Source organism: Crocodylus siamensis, chromosome 8 (assembly GCF_052110815.1).
Source record: "Crocodylus siamensis isolate JL-2025a chromosome 8, ASM5211081v1, whole genome shotgun sequence".
NCBI lineage: Eukaryota > Metazoa > Chordata > Crocodylia > Crocodylidae > Crocodylus > Crocodylus siamensis.
The window spans coordinates 23,450,232-23,469,859 of NC_143402.1; the positions used below are offsets into that span (position 1 = coordinate 23,450,232).

Here is a 19,628-nt window from a genome sequence, read left to right on the forward strand (position 1 = left end):
ACCACCACTCCCCATGGACCTGCTCAGCCCAGTGGCACCTCCTGGTCTCCAGTGCCAGTCTCAGCACCATGTTCCCTACAGCACCTGATTGTTTCTTTGGGGTCCCCTACCCAAGTGCGGACCTAGCCCAACCTTGCTTATCTTACGGGCTCTGGCCCAGGGTAGTGCATGAAGTGACTTGGTTAAATATGACATATAGGTGAGCTGAGAGACCAGGACAAACCCTTTGGAGAACATTGTGGTTTCCAAAAGGGAATCCCCACAGAAGAAAAAACCTCTTCTCTTCCCCTGGGTTTGCCTCTCCTTCCTCTGACTCTTTCCTTTGCAGTTTCAGAGGGTCACCTGAAAGCATGTGCAGTGCTATCTCCACCCCCATCCACTAGTTTTTCTTTCCCTTCCCTGTGGCTTCATGGCCGTTTTTCCCCTTCTTGGTCTTGTATCTCTGTTTTCCCACTTCCGTAGCAGGGGACACCCACACACTATCTCCTTCCCCAGCCCCATGCTGAAACCTATTTATATAGAAGCCCTTGTCTCACTTAGCCCACATGACAGTGCAGGGGCTGCCAGCTCCTGGAGCCTATCATGTCTCTCTGTGGCCACCAGCTTTCTGAAAGAGGATGCCTACTGCTCTGGCTGCTCCCGTCTGTTCTCAAAGCACAGCTCAGTGGGGAGGTGAGCCCACAGCCTCTGCCCTGCCAGCAGGTAAGGCTAATCACCCAGGATCCTTTGTGATTTGGTGGCCAAGCCAAGTCCCCACTGGGGACTTGATGGGTTTTGCTGCATGTCCACCCCTGAGGCCTCACTCAAGGGCAAGAGTTTAAAGCCAGATGGTGAAAATCTCCCCCATCCCCCTTCCGACACTCTGAGCTCCTCAGTTTCGTGGCACTCGTGGGCCCATCTGTGCAACCTCCCCCTTTGCTCCTTCTTGTAGCTCTCTGCTACACAGACTCTCAGGTCTTTGAGCCTCAGCTTCAGCCTCTGCCTGGTAAGCTCCTCCTCCTCTCCGTCCTTCTCTTGACCAGTAGCTTTGTGCCCAGGTACTTTCATTTCATCCTCCACATTGCTGTTGCCCCTCACTTGCAGCAGCCGCTAGCAGTCAGGTACTGTCCCAGGGAAGCAGCTCAGCACAGCTCTAGCTGCTGTGTCTATTAGAGGTGCGGTACAGAAGCTGTGGACATGAGGCTAGGAGGCACCACCTCCCCGGATGCATTTTGTTACCCTTGTACTCCGTCCAGCCTTGCTCACCCCCTTCCTGTGACCCAGTCCCTGGGGCACTTTGTTGTGGAGGGAACGGTGAAACAGCAGAGCTAGAGGTACTGGGGAGAGGGGTCAGAGCAGAGGGGCTGAGGAGACTGCTTGGATCATCTTCGGTGCAGGATGGTGGCTTTCCTCTTCCTTGGGAGATACTGTCATGGTGCAAAGCCCATCCCAGGTCCCCCTAGGGCAGGGAGAGCTCTAAGTACTCACCTTTCCTTCACAGAGCCACTATGCATCTGGTGCTAACACTGGACACAGTCCCCTGGCATTCTCACAAGCGAATCTTGGAGTGTTTCAAACAAGGAACAATGCTTGTGGTTCCCATCCAGTGGCTCTGATGCCTATTTGATGTTCATACCCACCTTCTCACTCTGCTTAGACAGTGGCTGCCAAAAACTAGCTGAATCACTTGACATTTGAGGGCTGGCTGCGGCTGCCAAGGGCTTGCGGTTTCTCATTGTGGAACCAGGAATGACTAAGTAGGTTTAGCTAGAGACCTTCTTGCCTGCTCCATATCTCTTTAAGGGCTGAGCTTGGGGAGTGGCACCTGGCAGAGTGGGGTCATCTGGAAATGCAGCCCTATGTAGCAAAGGCCCTGGAGAGCAGCTTGCAGCCTGGTGACTGCAGATGATTGGTCTGTAATGGTGATGATACCTATGCCCTCTTCATGAATGACTCTGGCTTTTGTGCCTTGCTTTTCTTAGTAGTAGGGGGGCATGGATGATGTGTGTGGGAGCTACAAACTACCAACCCATTGCAGGCATGGGAACTGCAACTGTCCCAGGAGAGAGGACCTGAGCAACACAAAGCAATAAACTGGGACTTTCTAGTGCTTCTGCGAAGACAGCAATACAGCTCCCACTTTACCTGAGAAAGTTTAGTCTTGAGTCCTACCACTGCAAAAGTGTTTTCCATCCACTGACCACTTGTTCTCGGGCTACAAGCAGTGTGTGAGAGTCTCATGCCTGGATCTCACCCCACAGTACTGGATTTCAGAGCATGGGACCTATACTTGTGTCCTGAAGGTTGTATGCAAGACAAATCGCAAACACCTGGAACGTGGATATTGTGGGGGAGCATCAGAGCTAGGCAGTGCTGAAATGAGGTGTGAGCTGTGCTCGTTCCTTGTGTCATTGATGGCTTTCCCTGTTTCTCCACAGACCATGCCTCAGGTGTCATGTCAAGGTTTGGGTCTCCACACATTCCCAGAGGAGCTTGGACCTGGGGTTAAGCAGCTTGACCTGTCAAACAACTTCATCCATAACCTGACAGAAACCTGCACTTCACAGTTCAGGCAGCTGGAGCACCTGAATATACGCTTCAACCAGTTGGAAACTGTGTCAGAAATGGCCCTGGCTCATCTCACTCATCTTCACACTCTCCTCCTGGCTGCAAACAACCTTGACCGGAATTATTTCTCCAATGGAAGAGCCTTCAGGTGGCTGAGAAGTCTGGAGACCCTGGACCTTTCAGCAAATAACTTGGACAGTGATATGGCAGCCTGGTACTTCAGTAATCTCACCTCTTTAAAGAAGCTGGATCTGTCTTGGAATGAAATGACTAGGCTGCCAGGGGATGTCTTCCAGGGTATGCTGAACCTGAGAGAGATCAATCTTAACAACAACTTGATCATGGAGATAGAAGAAGGCGTATTTGAGCCTCTGGTAGGCTTGAAGGTGGTACATTTAGCTATGAATTCCCTTCACTGTATCTCAGGCTTCAGCCTCACACAGCTGCAAGTGCTAAACCTTAGCTACAATGCCCTGGAGTTCTTTGCCTCAGAGCAGGGGGAGGAGATCTACCAGCTTCAGGTGCTAGATCTGAGTCATAACAGCCTGATCTACTTTCCAAAGCTCCCCAAGGTGCACCACCTCACACACTTAAACCTCTCCAACAATGCCATCATCTCCTTGGCACCAAATTCTACCACTACAGCTGAGTTCACCCTGTGGCATGAAAAAACAGTGAGACCTAACGTGTCCTTGGATGTTTATAATATAGCAGCTAGCCTGGCAAAAGTGACTGACTTAGATCTCAGCAATAACCAGCTGAGTTTGTTCCCATTTACTTTCTTTCACAATCTGAGCTCTCTCCAAAATCTCAATATGGCTATGAACTGTCTCCAGGATATGACCATGGAGTCTTCTCATGGTGATATTGAGAGCAACAAGCCAGTGGTGATGCAGGGACCTGTCCTTTCTGTGTGGTCACTGGATCTCCAAAGCAATTCAATTCATTCTTTGCCACGCTGGTTTTTTGATATGATGCCCAAACTGGAAACAATTGACCTTGGTTCCAACAGCCTCCAGCCTTGCCAGAGCTGTGACGCTAATGAAAGAGAAGTTCTTATGGAACATAACTCAGCTCACAAAGTTAAGTGCACATCTTTCTGCAGCATATCTCACTTGAAGCATCTAAGTTTACGTAGGAACAACATTGTCAAGCTGTACCCTGATATGTTTAACCAAACCTCTTTGGTTTCTTTGGATCTGTCTGAGAATGAAGGCTTGTCCATGCCAAAAGGATCCCTGGACAGTTTGGAATTTTCTTTGCAGAAGCTCTCTCTGAGAAAGAACCAGATGGACAACTACATGACAGAGTTGCCTTGTCTAAAGATGCTGGAAATAGTAGACTTGTCAGACAATAAGCTAAGTCATTTGCCCCCTGGGCTTGTATGCTCCCCCCTGGAACACCTGGACATTCGCAGTAACTACCTACAGGACTTAGAAAAACCTGCCACTGTGCACTGGTCTAGCAGCCTCAGATATCTATTTGTTGCTGGCAATCCATTCAGCTGCTGTGCACTGAACTGGCTGGATGTTTTACAGGCAGCCAGTGTGAGTATGCTGGACCTGAATGAAACACTGTGCTCCTACCAGGATCAGAACAGGACCTTATCTGTCAAGATAACTAGCAACCCTAGGCACCTCTGTCCTGGTCAGAGAAAAACTAGCTTCCTAGCTGTCCTGTTGTTGGTGATGGTTCTCTGCTTTCTGTTTCTCACCTCTGGGATATACCACCTGAAAAAGCATAGGAAGTTACAAAAGTACTTGGGATTCAGAAGCAATAGAGTGGACCCTATTCCTTGTCATCTAGACAGAGAGAAGAAAACTCAACAGATACCAGCAGACAGTGTTACAAAAGTATAGTACTGCATGGAAGAGAGGGAATAATATATATACGCACAATAATAGTATTGTATATCAGGCACCTTCTTGTCACTGATCTCTTACAGACTTCACATAAGGCAATAAAACATGAACTATAAGAGTGCAAAATCAGATCTATGTGCTGTGCTCCATCTTGCTGCATGTATGCCATTTTTGTCACCTCTGTGTAAGGCAAGTGAGGCTGGCAGTAATCTGCTCCATCTTGGGAAGGAGGAAATGCTGGTCGTGGAATCCTTGGAGTCCTGTAGAAAGAATCCCCCCAGGTCTGCCCCCTCGCTCACTTTTTCTATCTGAGGATCCTTTGCCTTGAAACCAAGGCCCAGGCTGTCTGAAGCAGTCTGCCTCTTCTGCCCCTCCTTAAACCCATTGTCTTTTTTTGAGAAGATTGTTCTACAGTAATGACCCCAAAACCAACAGCTCCTGGTAGCAGTGATGCAGCTGTGGGTGTGGGGGCTGGTTTCTGGGTGTTGTTTGACATCAGTCACTACCGGTTTTTATCTCTCTTTCCCCAATTTGCATCCAAACACTTCTGAGTCCTGTGCTTCTTAGAATTGCCTCTGAGCAGCCCACAGCACATGGGAAGGCAGCTAACCACAGTCGTGGGCAGCACTAACAGTCTACCTCAGCACCAAGAACCTGACAGGAGACGTCTCAGCCTCTGTGTCTGGTGTCCACTTAGGAGGTAATAAGGTTTCCAAACTCATGAGCAAGACTTCAGGTGTGGTATGCTCAATTTTTTTGACTGAGGCAAACAAGTCACAGGTCATAAAGCTGTCATAAAGCTGCAATGGCAGCAACAGCCTGTGATATCTCCCCTAATTGTGAGTCATTGCTGTGGGGTAGTCTTGCCCCAGGGAAGACAGAGCCATTTCTGAGGAAGCTACTGAGACCACCAGCATTTATGTCTAGAACTTGCTCCTGGTGCTTATGATCCCAAAAATCAGCCATCTATTTAAAGGGCTGAAGGCTACATGCTGTGGGGCAAGTAGAAGAAAGTACTGCAGGACACAGTGAGATGGGGCTTCTGATCCCATAGTACTAAAAGGGCTGATCTGTAGCTGCCCAGCCTGCCCTGCCTGGACTCAAGCCAGAAATCAAAAGCTCTCTAGCTGGGCCAGGTTGTGCAGAGCTCTGACTGACTTGGCATGTCTTCTCATAGGGACAGGAGTGAGCTTGGAAAGGGCCTGAGATGTCATGCTACTTAGGTGCCAGGGCTTTCTGGTGTGTCCACCCTTTCACCTGTATGCCCACACACAAGCAGTTACTTGCAGGGTCCAAGCCAGTGCAGGTGAAGAAGAAAAAAGGTTGCAGAGTCTGTTTCTGGCTTTTCAGGTCACTTCAGTTCTAGTCTTTACAACCCCCAACCTAGTCCCGAGTAAGATGCCTGGACTACTCACAAGGCTCGGGCTATACTCAGCTGGTGCTGCAGACAGCAAGTGGAGCCTTGGAAAGGACTAGAATTATTCATTAATTGTCTGTAAATGGATTTCAACTTTTTATTGGACAACAAACAGCATGTTTCTCCCCCAGACGTTTGCCTTGGGTCTATACAGCTAAGGCTGCTGCCTTCTGTGCCAGGACAGACTATCAGCCTTGATCATAACTGGGAAACCCCTGCCTTGTGTCCCCACCCTCTACCCCTCAGACACACACAGCCACACATACTATGTTTATATAAAGCCCAGCCTTGTTCCTATGGCATCTGTATTGTATTGCTTGGTCCTGTATATGTTCAGCTCATTCTTGTTCCTGCTCCCATCCCCAGCCCTCCAGCCCCAGCATGTGCCTGCTCCATCTCCTGCTCCAATGTGTGCCCACACTAACGGAGTCAGTGATGATGAAGCACTTTCAAGCGAGGTACTGGATAAGACGCCAAAGAGCAGCAGGGAGCTCTGTTTCCACTGATCACTCTTGTGTTTCTCCCTGCTAGGCTCTTTTGTTGTACATGGATTTGTCAGCTTGCTCAAATCCAAAGCTCTCTGGCACACACTGTGCTTTTGTGTTTGTCAGTAAAGTGTTGTCCATACGCCAGCTGTGTTTATAAATGATCAGAACCAACCAGCCTTCCGGCTGCTCCTATGAGCTGAGATTTCTATGCAAGAGAAGCTAACTGAGAAGAGGCAGGTGCCGTCTACATATTGAGCTTGTGGTGACATCAGAGAGGCTTCGTGGCATTTGCTGGACCAGATCCCTGCTGTTGATTTTGATGAGTGTCCTGATACTACCTTGACTCATTTTGCATGGCCTTTTTGTCAGCTGTATCCCTTACTGAACCCACTTCAAGGCTGTCTTGTCTATGTATGCATTTCATCATACGCAGATTTGGCTTTTACGCAGCACCTGTCCCTTCCCTGGGCAGAGTATGCAGACCATATGTTCTGCATACTTTGACACAGGGCAGCTCTGCTGTGCCCAGCTGAGAAACTTGCTAGCAGTTTGTCCAATGCCCAAGAGCGAAACCAGCTGCCACCTTCCATAAAAAGGGACCAATTACAAGCACCTTTGCCTTTAATCTGAAGGAACAGCCTGGGGAGACTGCACCCATTTCAGGCTGTGAGAGTCACTTGAGTTAATATAAAGTATTGTATTTGTTCCTGTAAGCTTCCTGGGACACAGCTGTGTATCTGAGATAATAGTGGCTGCAGCTGCCTGCAAAACTCTTGTGTGCTGCCCTCGCTCCAGGGGCTATCCTGTAGCATGTCTGCCCTGCTCTAATGCTGGCAAAGATGCGAGAAACAATCTCCAAAGGATCAAGGTGCTTTATTCCCTGCTGCCCAGCTTATCGAATACACACTTGGGATATAAGGAAGGGGCAAGGTTTTCCCATAACCCTTAGCACTTACACAGTGCAGTGTCAATTGAGCATTTTACAGCCATTAAGGCCATGTTTCTGTGAGGATCTGTGGACTCTGTGTCCAATGTAACTTTCTGGCTGAAGTAATGGAGTTCATGTCAGGAGATGGCTGACCTTGGTTGGATGGTTGGTTGGTTTTATATGTCTCTTGGGTTATAGAGCATAATGCAGGGACAACCAAGCTAACTCTGAACAAACCTGTATAGACATAGTACTAGGATCCACTCAAACTAAAGAGATTTTACTGAAAACCAGCTACGCTGCATCTGATGTTCAAGCCAACTTGATTGGAATTAGCCCAGCTCTCTATCCATGGCACTGCACTGTGCGGGCAGATGTACTCTGTGTGACTGTCTCTCCGTTGTTGTTGACAAATGTTGCCATGTCCGTCCCTGAGCAGGGCCAGTTTCTATCCCTTCTATTGAAGTGAAAATGCTCTGGAGCAAAGAATTAGCTGAAGTCAAAGATAATCAATGTTTTCTAACAGGCCAGGGGTTTGGAGCACTAGAAAACCACCAAGGGCAGAACAAAAAAGATATTAAAAAGCAGGTGCGTAAACTGGGAAAGACTCACAGAAATGCAGGAAGCTTTGAGAAGGAGAGGGAGAAATGTACTTCCTTTGATGGACAGTGGGCTGGTTTCAGTTGAAGAATGACCTGAAGTCAGAAAAGGCAAGCAGAACGGGGAAAACTCCATGGATCAGAAGACAGGAGGTGAGCTGCAGAAGGAGGATCCTGAAGAATCGCAGAGGACAAGGACCCAATCCAACGAATGTCCCAGAAAGTGAGAAAATTAAAATGGAAATGCATATGGGGTTTATAGTTTTTGTGCAGACTTGTGTATTTCTTGCACTTCTTGGTAAAGAGCAAGGGTTAGAATCATAGTAAAGAGTCTAAAAATTCTGTGCAAGTGATTGTGTGAATGCTATGTGCTACTTTATCACATGCCTCAGAAGAGGTAACCTAATTCCAGACTGTGCACATTACTAGAATATTAGGAGAGGATGTTTAAGTGGCGTTGTGAAGGTCAGCACTGGTCCTGAGACTCCAAAGCAATTGGACCATGGGGCTTCACCTCCAGGAAAAGGAACAGACAATCAGAAAAAGTGCCAGAGAAGCCAAGGGAACAAACAGTGTTGAAGCCTCCTGAGGCCAGTGAAAGGTTGGAGCATACCAGCCCACTGCCTTGAGACCCACCACAGGGGTATCCAACAGGCAAGTGCTCAGCCAGACTGGTGTTGTTCTTCAATGGAGTTAACTAACAGGAGGCAAAATGTGAATAAAGACAAAGCAGTTTGCAATACCAATGCACCATAACCAGTCAAGGGAAACTCTAGGTTCCCTTGCTATCTTTCATGTTAAGTGGCTTCCTACAGCTGAGTAGAATATAGTTTTCCCCAGGCACAAAAGGGCCTGAGATTTCCAGTAATTTTCAAGATAAAAAAATCAGCAAACTGAAAAACAGAAAAACCCCAGTTCAGGTCATTTTTAATTTTTTAAAATGTCTTTATTTGCCACTTGCTGAGATTTTGAAGCAAACAGTTGTTTTGAACTGGAAAAGTAGATTTTTTTGTTTTGGAACTCCATGGTTAGTTCATATGAATGCAGCCAACTGCTTGTCTTCAGTAGTTTTACCTCTTGTTAGCTAGCTTGAGTGAGAAACATAACCCTTGTCCCCGCAAAAAAGGTCTAAGTCAGAGGTGTTAAACTCCTCCTGAGCCCTGGGCCAGATCTAGACCATAGGGATCCTCACACATTGGATCCTGTCTGGGGCCTGGGGTGGTGGCAGTGGCTACAGCAGATGGCCACAGGCACAGGCTGACCATTGCTCACCATTGGCTACAAACCTAAATTTCCTGGCCTGCTGGTAGTCCAATGGGCTCTGTAGAGTGGCTCCATGGGCCAGGTCCTGCCCGCAGACTGAATGATTGAAATCTCTCATCTAAATGAATCTCACAGGCCTTGTGCAATGAGTGAGAGAGCATGGTTGTGAGGTGACCAGTGAATAGGCAGTTGTTACAACCTCTTGTACTCTTTTCTGGGGTCACTGGGTCTGGAAAACCCTGCTGTGTTCATGAACCTCTGTCCTTGGATTTTAAATCGCTTTCCCCCACATGAAGATTCATGTTTTGAAGTGTTTCTAGCTAAAGTGATGCTTGTTCCATGCATGAGGGACACAGGAACTGCAGTTAGCTCCTTTCAGCTTGGTGAACCCCTATGAATGTCCTGTATGAAGACAGAGCCTATGTTTCCTCCTTGGTTGCATATGCATCCTTTGCTGCAGACCACGATGCCTCCATTTCGCTAACACTGAGTACTGCTGCTTGTTCCAGGTGAGTCAACAAAACTCCCTTGACAGCTCTTTGGAATTGGAGGTGGTATGGGGTTTTATACATGGTACCTCTTTCCTCAGCAATGGGACTCAGGAGGGACTAGAACCTGCTGCAACACACCCAGCACAGTCTCAGTAAGAGCAAGACTTCCTCCTCAGAGACCAATGTGAAGGCAGTTTCCAAAGTCTCCTGCATTGCAGCATCCTCTTAGAATCTCCCTCCTGGTGTGTGTGTAATGTCCCCTGCTCATATTGTTCCAGCCTTGCAGCCCAGGAAATGCAGAAGTGAAATTGTTCTCATTACATCCACGTGTGTGTTCCCCAGCAAGGCTCTACCTGCTGCACTTCCTACCCAGCGACAGGCCTGAATAAGGACAATGTCAACTTGATGGGTGTAGCCCTGCGGCTGGTGGTGAGAGAGATGCCAGCAGAGTGCAAAGCAGTAGCTCCACAAAACTGCCGAAGACATCAGTGATCCCTTACAGCCAGCATGTCAAACCTATTTGGCCCTACAGTCTGGACCCAGACAGCAGGGCTTCTCGTGGACCAGCACTTGGCATTAACCCTCGGGAACCACTGAGTTGGAACAGCTCCAGAACCCAGGAAGTTGGTGTGTTTACTCCCCATTTTTCTGCTGCCAAATTAGTTGCCAGCACAGACTAACCCCCCACCCCCCCCACCCCCATCTTTGCAGTGGAAAAGACAGGGACATGAGTAGTGGCAGCATTAACCCTCTGGGTTCTGGAGCCATGTCAGCAGGATGGCTATGGCAGTTGTGGTGACAGCCCTGCAAACAGGATCTGGCCCACAGAGGTAGATGGTCCAGCTCAAAAGCCCTGCATGCAAAAGGAAGCACCACCATGGGCTGGAGTGGGCCTGCAGGCCAAATATTTGACAGCCCTGCCTTAAGAAAGGCACTACAGCCTGCTTCAGGGTGGCAGGCACAGCTGCTTCGGTCCCTCCAATGCCTGACCAAGAGAGCAGGGAGTTCTGCTGCAGGTGTCTGGGTACACAGTAGGTATCTGGATGATGAGCCAGGGAGCAATCATCTCCACTTGGGGCTGTGACAGCCTGGGATACAGTCAGGCCCTGTGGGAAGTCAGCTAGTCAGGGCTGGCTCTGGCAGGACTCTGCCTCCCATGGCCCTTGCTTTGCTGTCTCTTCTCTGCTGGATTCCCTAGCATAGCCAGCAAACCAGAAAGAGGAAGGAAGCCTTGCTCCTAAAGGAAAGGCAGCCCCCTCATCCTGGAGTCCTTGCTTAGAGACTCCTCTGTCCTGGACCCCTAACTGCATGGCAGGGAGCAGTGTGAGACAAAAGGAGGTACTTTCCTCCTGCTGTGAGGTGAAGTGCATTCAGGCCCCACAGGATGTGGCAGGACCAGCTCAGTGACATGTGAGCGATCTCAGCATCACTGGTCTGTATGTGGAGGGGCAGAGATGAGACGTTACCACCACATGACAGCCTAACGTCACTGAGATGAAGTGTTTGGTGGCTTTGCATCATTGTGACTCAGAGTCCTCATGCCCAGCAATGCCAAAGCAAAAGGATCTGATCAACCTCCCTTTGGTTCTTGTTCTTTTTGGTTTTGTTCTCCTCCCTCTACCCATTTCCTCTATGGCTGCTGGACTGAAGGAAACAATTCCCTGGGAGGCCTTTTCTCTCCCACTCCCACCTGGACAACCATTTCCAGTATACAAGTCTGTCTGGCAGACCCTGTCTTGGCGGAGTCAAGCAGCTTGAGAGGCTGAGATATGTGACCTGTGCTCCGGTGAAAAGAACCAAGCCAAGCTGTGGTCATTGCCTGGAGCACGCTGGGCCCCAGGCAATAGGATACCTGAGTGTGTCAAACCAATCTCCACAGGACTCCTTACCTCAGTACTTTCCCCTTACATTTCCCTTTGTTTTGGTCTTTTAGTCGTTTTTTCTGACAAAGACAATTGGAATTAATTAGATAGCCTTGATTGCAGAGCTTTGCATTGCAGCTTCTGTGTGGAGCGGCACCCCAGTGAGAGGCTGCCTCTGCCAGACTCCCTCTGCCCCCCTCCCTGCAGGCTCTAGCTCTGTCTGCTGCTGTGCTCTCTCTTGGGGGATGATCCCTGCTATGGCCTGCTTATCACCTGCCTCCCTCAGAGGCACATATCGGTGATGGCAGATGGAGGCTCAGCCATGCTTTCCTACTGCTCCTTTCCCTGCTCTTTATCCATCCAAGCAGGCTCTTTCTCCCCTCCCACCTGGGCCCACAAACCAGTCAAAGGAGCACTCTGGTGGGTAGCAGCCGTAACCAAGCTCCATTTCACTTTCTCTCTGACATGCCTCCCCTCTCCCCCTTGTGTAAGGTCTGGCTAGGAAAGTGAAGCCTGGAAAAGCCCCTTGGGATGCAGTGTGACACAGAAGTGGAAGGGTATTTTTAGCACTTGGCCTTTGTTTGTTCCTGGGATTAGGCTGGAAAGAGGAACTGACATCAAACGAAGGTTAGTGTTTGCCCTTGTTTACTAGCCAATCATTGCAAGATTGTCCCAGAAAGGGGAGAGAATATTAACTCACATCACATCACCTTTCTAGAAGGTAGCTTGTTCCAGCGGGCAGAGGTTTGGGCTGCTTGAGTTCTGCCCCCAGTGCTGATACTGGAGCTGTTATGTGCCCTCAGTATTCACCTTCTTTACCTAACTTTCCCCATCAGAGGCAGGGATGCTAATACTGACTTTCAGTGAATGCCATCAGACAGGCAACCCCTGCCAACAGCTGCCCCACAGTTAGCACAGTTATTTCCAAGTCTAGGAAAAACAGCTGGGTTTTGGGTAGCCCTGTGCAGTGATAATTGTCAAATGTCACCTCTTTAATGGTAACCATTGAATTAGCTTCTGTAAGTGCAGGACTGTATCATGGCTGAGCAGTAGTATTGTTTCTTCTGGTGTAATTGATCTTAGATGCTTGAACTGGCTGGGCTAAATGCACAAGGCTGTGTTGAAATCAGCAATCAACAACAGGGTACATCTGGGCTGGGTGCATCCAACCAGTGTTATTCAAGGCACAAAACTCTGTAGACTCTTCTACCATTGACTCTGTCTCTGGTCCTGTGAGCTGTACCAGGTAAATAATGCAGTTTATGCTAAGGCCAGGCCCAGGGGATGATTTCTAGTATACATTCTCTGACCCTCTCTTGGGAGAAGGCAAACTGGAATGGGATTGATGTGCCCACTGGAAAGGACTCTGGACTTGGTACTGTGTTGGGAAGGGAAACACTGATGGGCATAGACAGTAGGCTGTACTGTGCATTCAGCTCTTGAGACCCTCACATGATGGCTCTAGCTCTGTAGACATACACTGGTCTCATTTCTGTACCCCAGCTATGAAAAGAAGTGCTGCCTCTGCCACTGAGCCCAAGCTGAGACCCGCTGGCATTAGCAGCAAATGAAGGAATGCAGGGAACTCAGCAGGACGGGGTCCAGGCTTGCCAGCCCGACTGCACAGACCTCAGCACAGACCATCTAGGAACCCTGCGGAAGTGACTGTCTGCCACCAGGTGGTGCCCTCACCTTGCATTTCCCTATTGCTGCTGCTCCTGTGAGCAAGCTGGTAGCCCCGAGGCTCCAGTTGCTGTAACTCAGGATAATGGGCCACTGGTCTGGTGCCTGGATCTATGCTTGGGTAGGGCTGGGACTCTGGCCTCAGGCTGAATCAGGGATGGCATATGGGCATTTTGTGAGCTGCTATGAGATTTCTGCCTCATCTTAAGCCAAAATTATACAAGGGCACCCACTCTCTTGCCCTTTCAGTCGCTTTGGACAGAATGATGTGCAGGAACAATGCCCAGTGTCAGGACTGGGATGCAAAACATGCACTGCCCTTGGGCCAGGAGTCAGTCTGAGGGATAGCACAGTCTGGTGTGCACAAGTCACCAGTGCCTTCTTCGCAGCCCTCTTGGAAGGGAGATATGAAGAGGTACATGATAACCAAGAAAGTAAAACAGAAAAGGAGGAGAGCAGAGGGGAGAGACAGTGTGCTTGGGTGCATGGAGATGAAGCAGGCTGCTTGCAGTGCATAGCCCCTATCCTTGTTAACTGAGGGGTGACCGTGGGGTGGTGAGACAGACCTCAACTTATGTAGAAAGCAGAGGGCTGGTGAGCAGGGGGTAAAGTCTCACAGATCCAGGGCTGTTCATTGTTTTAAATTCAACAAACTTCATATGGGTGGAAAGGGCTTAGTGAGTATATTATGGGTGGAAAGGAATAGTTCTTTGGACCAAGTGCTTAGTGAGTATAGCCCAAGCTGCAGCCAGGCAGAGCTCCCACCCCTATCCCCAACCAAAGTGCTTCAGGCTGCCCTGGAGAGGTTGCCAGAGACCTTCATCCCTTTGGTATGCCCGCTGAGGCAAGCAGTGCCAGCTGCAGGGATAAGAACACCTTATCACTAGGAGGTGGCCTGGGAAGCACCTACCCCCTCTCCATCAGCCTGCTGACTACTACAGGGCTGGACTACGGGCCTTCCTTTATCTGACTGAGCCCTGTGTTGCGAGTGTGTTTAGGCTGAGGCCATAGGCTGGGAGAATACATGGGGTCTCCCTGGAGCTGTGCAAGTCAGGATATTCCAGCAGACTTCTCAACTCAGCTCCCCCAGAGTTTCTCCGAGAAGTACACAAACCAAAGAGTTGCAATCCACTCCAGTGAGGGTGAGTTGCTTGCCACTTAGCTGCCTAAATGCTCCTTTCCTGAAGGCTGTGGGGTTCCCCTTCCTGTCTCACCCTGGTGCCCTTCCTCTGCCTGCCAAGAATTCCTTCACACTTGCTTCCTAAGTGGTGAGGGGGGGCTGACAATCTCACACCTTGTCTACAGCACATCAAGCAGGTTCCCATTCCCAGGAACTCTCCACAGGCCCTGTTGGGAAACTGCTGAAGAGCACCTGAGAACTGGGGGTCCTTTAGCTGTTTGCCTTTCAAGATAACAAGCCCCACAAACAGGCCACTCCTGACACCCAGGATCTGGGGGAGAGGGAGAGTAGCCATTGAGATGAGTAGCTTCCCACAAGTGTGCTGAACAGCTGGGGCATTTTGTTTGTCTTGCTGGTGCATTCTGGTGCTGGGGAGGCTGAAGGAGCCATGACCCCAACTTCTACAGCTCTCTGGTTTGAAATCTCCTCTGACAGCACAGTCATGTCAGCAGTCCCTGACCTCAGGATTGTCAGTTTGTACTATGGAGCTAATACGGCAACATTGGATATCACCCAGAGGGGACAAAGTCTTGGCAAGGGCCAGGCTCTTGTCAGGGAAATATTTGCTAAAATGTCCTACCATTCCTATTGCCCACTGACATCGCTCTCCCCAGTGCTGGCACAGCAGGAGTTGACGGACAAGATGGAGTGTAAACATGCCCAGGGGTGTGTTAAGGTTGTTGCTGTATTCAGAGCAGGGTTGGGTAATAGAGGGGTTAAAACACCAGTGCCTTCTCTACCCCAGGGCTCACAGCATTGCTCCCATGAGCACATCTGTGCAGGTGAGAAATCTTAACAAAACGTGAGCAGCATAGATCCTGTTCCAGTGCATGTGTTTTGCTGGGCGCAGAGGAGAAACCACAGTGATCAAAACAGCTAGTGCTGCTGTGCTTCGATGAACGTGTGGAGGGGATCCTCCAGGGTTTCAACAAGTGTCAGAAACCCAAGTGAGTGCCAGGGCTGGGGATTTAAAATGGTGCATAAAACAATTGGGCAGTATGTCCAATGCTTTGAGTTCTCTCCTATATGGCTTACACAAGTTTAGCAAAATGTGCATGTCCTGCAGAAGGATGATGAATTTATGGCCCTATTTATGGCCCTATGTTCCGACTGTTTGGAACCAGCATGAAAAAGCACCAAGCAAATGTTAACTGCTGCAAAACCTATTTCTCCTGTTTAGAAAATTCCAAATCCATAGAAAAGATTTTTCTTCAAACTTTCCCCAAAATTTTCCCCTCTGGGCCAGAACAAGCAAAAGGCATTTGAGCTGAATGGGGAACTTACAGGGAAAGTTATTGAAAAACACTACAATACAGTGGTAACACGAGCCATAATAAAGAGAAGCATGGACTGGATATCCGATCTGTGTCCAAAACAAAAGAACTGTTTCTAACATAGACGCACAACATACAAATGAGTGTAAGGTGGGAGGGAAAAATATAGGGATAATTCAGAGGTATAATAAGTCAGAATAGAATAGAGCTAGATTGGTTAGAATATTAGGAATCATTTCCTAATAGGGAGGCCAATTCGACTTGAATCTATCATTCAAGGGAAATAATGGAAGTTATGTTGTTTAAATAACTTCAGGACATAGCAGTGGATAATGTATCTTACTCCAGCCCCCAGGCAGATGGCTTAGATGGCACCTAATGGTGATTGTCCATTGCTATCTTCTAGGATCCTATGATGTATATGGAAAATCCACCATGCCACAGAATTAAGGGGCTTCTTTCTTATTTCATAGTTTTCTTGGGAGTTAAAGGAATGGATCAGATTAATCTCTGACAATAGCCCACTGAAGTCAAAAAGAGTTCCTTGACTTTGCAGGAGAACTGCTCTTCTGGTGTGGTTCAGTACCCACCAAGGTGCAGCGGCTTTAAGCCCAGTTTATGGAAATGGGAGTCTCGTCCCTTGCTTGCTCTGAGGACCTTATGGCTAAGGGCAAGCAAAATTGGGGGGCATCTGAACCACAAGCCTCCAGGTTTTGGAAACAAAAGGTTTTGGAAACATCAGAATTCCCCAGGTGCAGGTGGAGGATGTTTACCAGTAGTAGGGCCATTTATGGTTCTGGACTCAGATTTGGAATTAGTTTTGGCTAATTTGCCCTTGGATATAAATTATACAAAAACAAAAAAAAAAAGATCTTTTTGGGGCATCTAACCTCCCCCCCCTAATTCTGGTGGAGTGATCACTAATGGGACAGCTGGAGCTGCAGAAATACAAGATTGGCCACTCTTCCCACTCCCACCTCCAGTGCACTCACAGTGCCACATCTCCTCCAAAATGGGCAACAGGGAACCTTCCTTTCCAGCCCTCAGGAAATCTTCCTGTTCAAGGAGGCTTGACAGGATGTCCCAGTCACAAATACAGTGGAAGGGAAGAGGCTATGCGTTCTTGTGGTAGAACACTTAGCCCTGTCCCTGATCCTCAGAATTCACCTCCAAATCCTGGCAATGGTCTGGCAGAGAAGATATGCTGAGTGGAAACTGGACTTGGTTGTTGTGCCTGGATCAAAGCAATGGAACCAGATGAGATCTCTTCCACATCATGAAGCAGAAGTCAGGCAGCATCCCTCAACCTCTGTATGACATCTCCTTGCAGAGGCAACCCAGCTGTGCATTTTGTAAGGTCACCTTGTGAATTAGTTTCCCTTCCTTTCTCTCTTCTATTCACCTCCCTGGCCTTTTCTCCTTCTTCTCTACTCTCAGATGCACCAGGGTTTGCTCTAAGTGTAGAGCCATCTGATCTTAAAACCCAGTCACTGAAGAGAACCTGAGAGAGAAAGAATAATGGGGTAAAAATCAGCAGATTCCAGAGAGCAACAACAGAGTATCTCTTTCTTTTCTCCCTGTCTTTTAATTAAGTCTCACTCTCATCCTCTTGTTGGGTGCAGATCAAGCACAGTCCTATGCTTGCCCAGCAAGGAAAACACTGTGACACTGAGGCAGCATGCCTAGTTGCACCCAGGGAAGACCACTGTCCTGGCATGGGGATAGTACCTGCCAAGATAATGTATAGTAAACCTCCCACTTAGCTGCCGGAGTGGGAAGGTTTTGGTTTTATACCCACTTTAGGGAAATAGGAGACTCCTCCTTAGCTTGCTTCTTGGGGCTGTATGGCTGGAGGCAGGCAAAACTTGGGGGCATCCAAACCCCAAGCCTCCAGGCTTAAGCCTGCAAGTAGGATGCCCATCAAAGGTTTTGGAAATATCTGAAGTCCCAAATGGGGGTGAAGGATGCTTGCCAGTAGTAGAGCCACTTATGGTTCTGGACTGACTCTGGGATTTGGAATTTGCTTTGGCTAATTTGGCTTGGAATATGGAAAATGTAAATAAAAAAAAAAAGTCTCATTCTTTGGGTTCTGTGAGTGACCTCATCCCTTCCCCAGCCAGTACCTTCCTCATGGGCTGTTGCTCAGACACAAAGCACCAAATGACTTTTCATGCTCAGGAAGTAACTAAGAAAGGTCAGCAATTCAAGATATGTCACAGCTGTATTTCATGGAGTGACAAGTCAAAGGAAGGTCATGAAGAGGTATTAACTGCCTACCTAAATATATCCAGTCAAGGGAAGATCCCTTGTACTTAAAGGGAAGCTCACACAGCTAAGGAGAAAGTGGAAGCCCCAGGCAGAAGTTGTGAAACTGGGAGTATTTCCAACAAAGATTAGCATTTGCTTTCACATGGCTACTGTCCAAAACACCCAGGTGAGGAATTTTGGTGAAATCCCTCTCCTCAGCCCTATTTTCCACTGGGGTTGTCAAATGAATCCATGTGGAATTTCACATGCATGGTGGGGTAAATTAACCAATTTGTCAGGGCATGTAGTCAGAGCCAGAACCAGCCATTTAGAATGGAAGATGCCTGATGCAGCACAGGTACCTAAAACAAACACACAGCTACTGGGGAAAAGAACAGAAAAGGGGGATAAGATGGACAGCGGGTCTCAGAAAAGATCCCAGAAGAAGAGTAGAGAGTCTTTGCTACGCTGCATTGGCTGTACTTCTCTTCCTCAGAGCTCGTGCTAGATCAGACTTCAGGAGGATGGCTGCTCTCAGGATTCATCAGAGCTACCACATCCCCCACTCTGGAAAGACAACAGTTCCTCTGGTGGAAGGAGAGAACTTTCTCCTGTCTTTGTGTCCCCACTTAGTGAAAAGAAAGGATTATATAGGCTTTGTCTTCACAAGACAGAGCACTCCTGTTTGCAGCAAGAACAAGTTATTGGTGGGGTAGAAGTCTCTACATCACTTGTGCTCTTTCTTTGGCTTTCCACCAAAGGGTTTTTGTCCTTCATCTATTTTCTCAGCCTCTGACTTTGGTTTTTGTTATCTTACTAAGCTGACTTTTATGCCTTGGTTTTCCTCCTTGGTGTACACAGTTGGGCATGGCCTCAAGTGGTGCAGTTCAATGTGTTTTGATCCTGATCCTGAGAGCCATGTGTGTGTTGGGACCTGCTCTGCTCCCCATGGCTGGGGTCAAGTGAGGTGGTTTAGCTACCATCCTCCCTTGTGAGCCCTTTTTTGTGATTGGAAGCAACCAGGCATTTTCCTATGAGAAGCTGACCTTTTTTCCCCACAATTTCGTGTCTCAGGCCAAATTAGCCAAATCAGTTCCAAATTCTGTCGACTAAACAGAAATCAGTTGTTCAGGTCCATGTGGTTGGTGCTTGCTACCACTGGAAAGTATCTTATGTCCCAAACTCTTCAGGCTGGGGCTTCAGATACTCCGAAATCCATTGCAGGCATCCTATGAACAAGCTTCAAGCCTGGAGGTCTTGGGGTTCAGATGTATCCTGAAGTCTTACTTAGCCTTAGCCAGCAGGCCAAAGAAGGAAGCTAGGGAGAAATCCCCCATCTCCATAAAATAATGTGTAGCTGAGATCCTTCCATTGGGAGGCTGTAGTAGACTCTTGTATGGGGCCTGCCCGCACTGCAAAGGAGAGGTCTACACCTTCAACAATACAAAGTCATTCAGAGATCAGGAAGAAAGGGATCTCCCTTTCCAGTTTCAGCAAAAAACCACCTGGACTTATACCATCGTATTTCCCCTGAGCTATTGAGAACGGTGCCTGGCACTTTGCTTCAGTTAAACCTTTGCCTGGCTGGACAATTGCTGGTTAACTTATGGCTGGCCAGAAACAGTGCAGACAGAGGGGGTTTGCTGAGTTACCAAACTAAATGAAACATTCTTCCTAAATTAGGTCACACTTGGGATGATGCTTGGTGATGGGCCCATAAGAAGGAATGCTGCATTTATGTTAGGGCTGTGTACTGGGTTATTAGTGCTCATATGCGCCCTTTATCT

The 19,628-nt window shown here is 48.4% G+C and overlaps 1 protein-coding gene across 1 annotated transcript; it reads left to right on the top strand.

Annotated features, from left to right (window-relative positions):
• The first annotated feature begins 582 nt into the window (after positions 1–582).
• Positions 583–4,460, top strand: LOC149858197 (transforming growth factor beta activator LRRC32-like). Its single transcript, XM_090060966.1, has 2 exons — positions 583–702; positions 2,418–4,460. The coding sequence occupies exons 1-2, from the start codon at positions 583–585 to the stop codon at positions 4,404–4,406; spliced, it is 2,109 nt and encodes a 702-aa protein (XP_089917092.1). The 3' UTR covers positions 4,407–4,460.
• Positions 4,461–19,628: the final 15,168 nt, after the last annotated feature.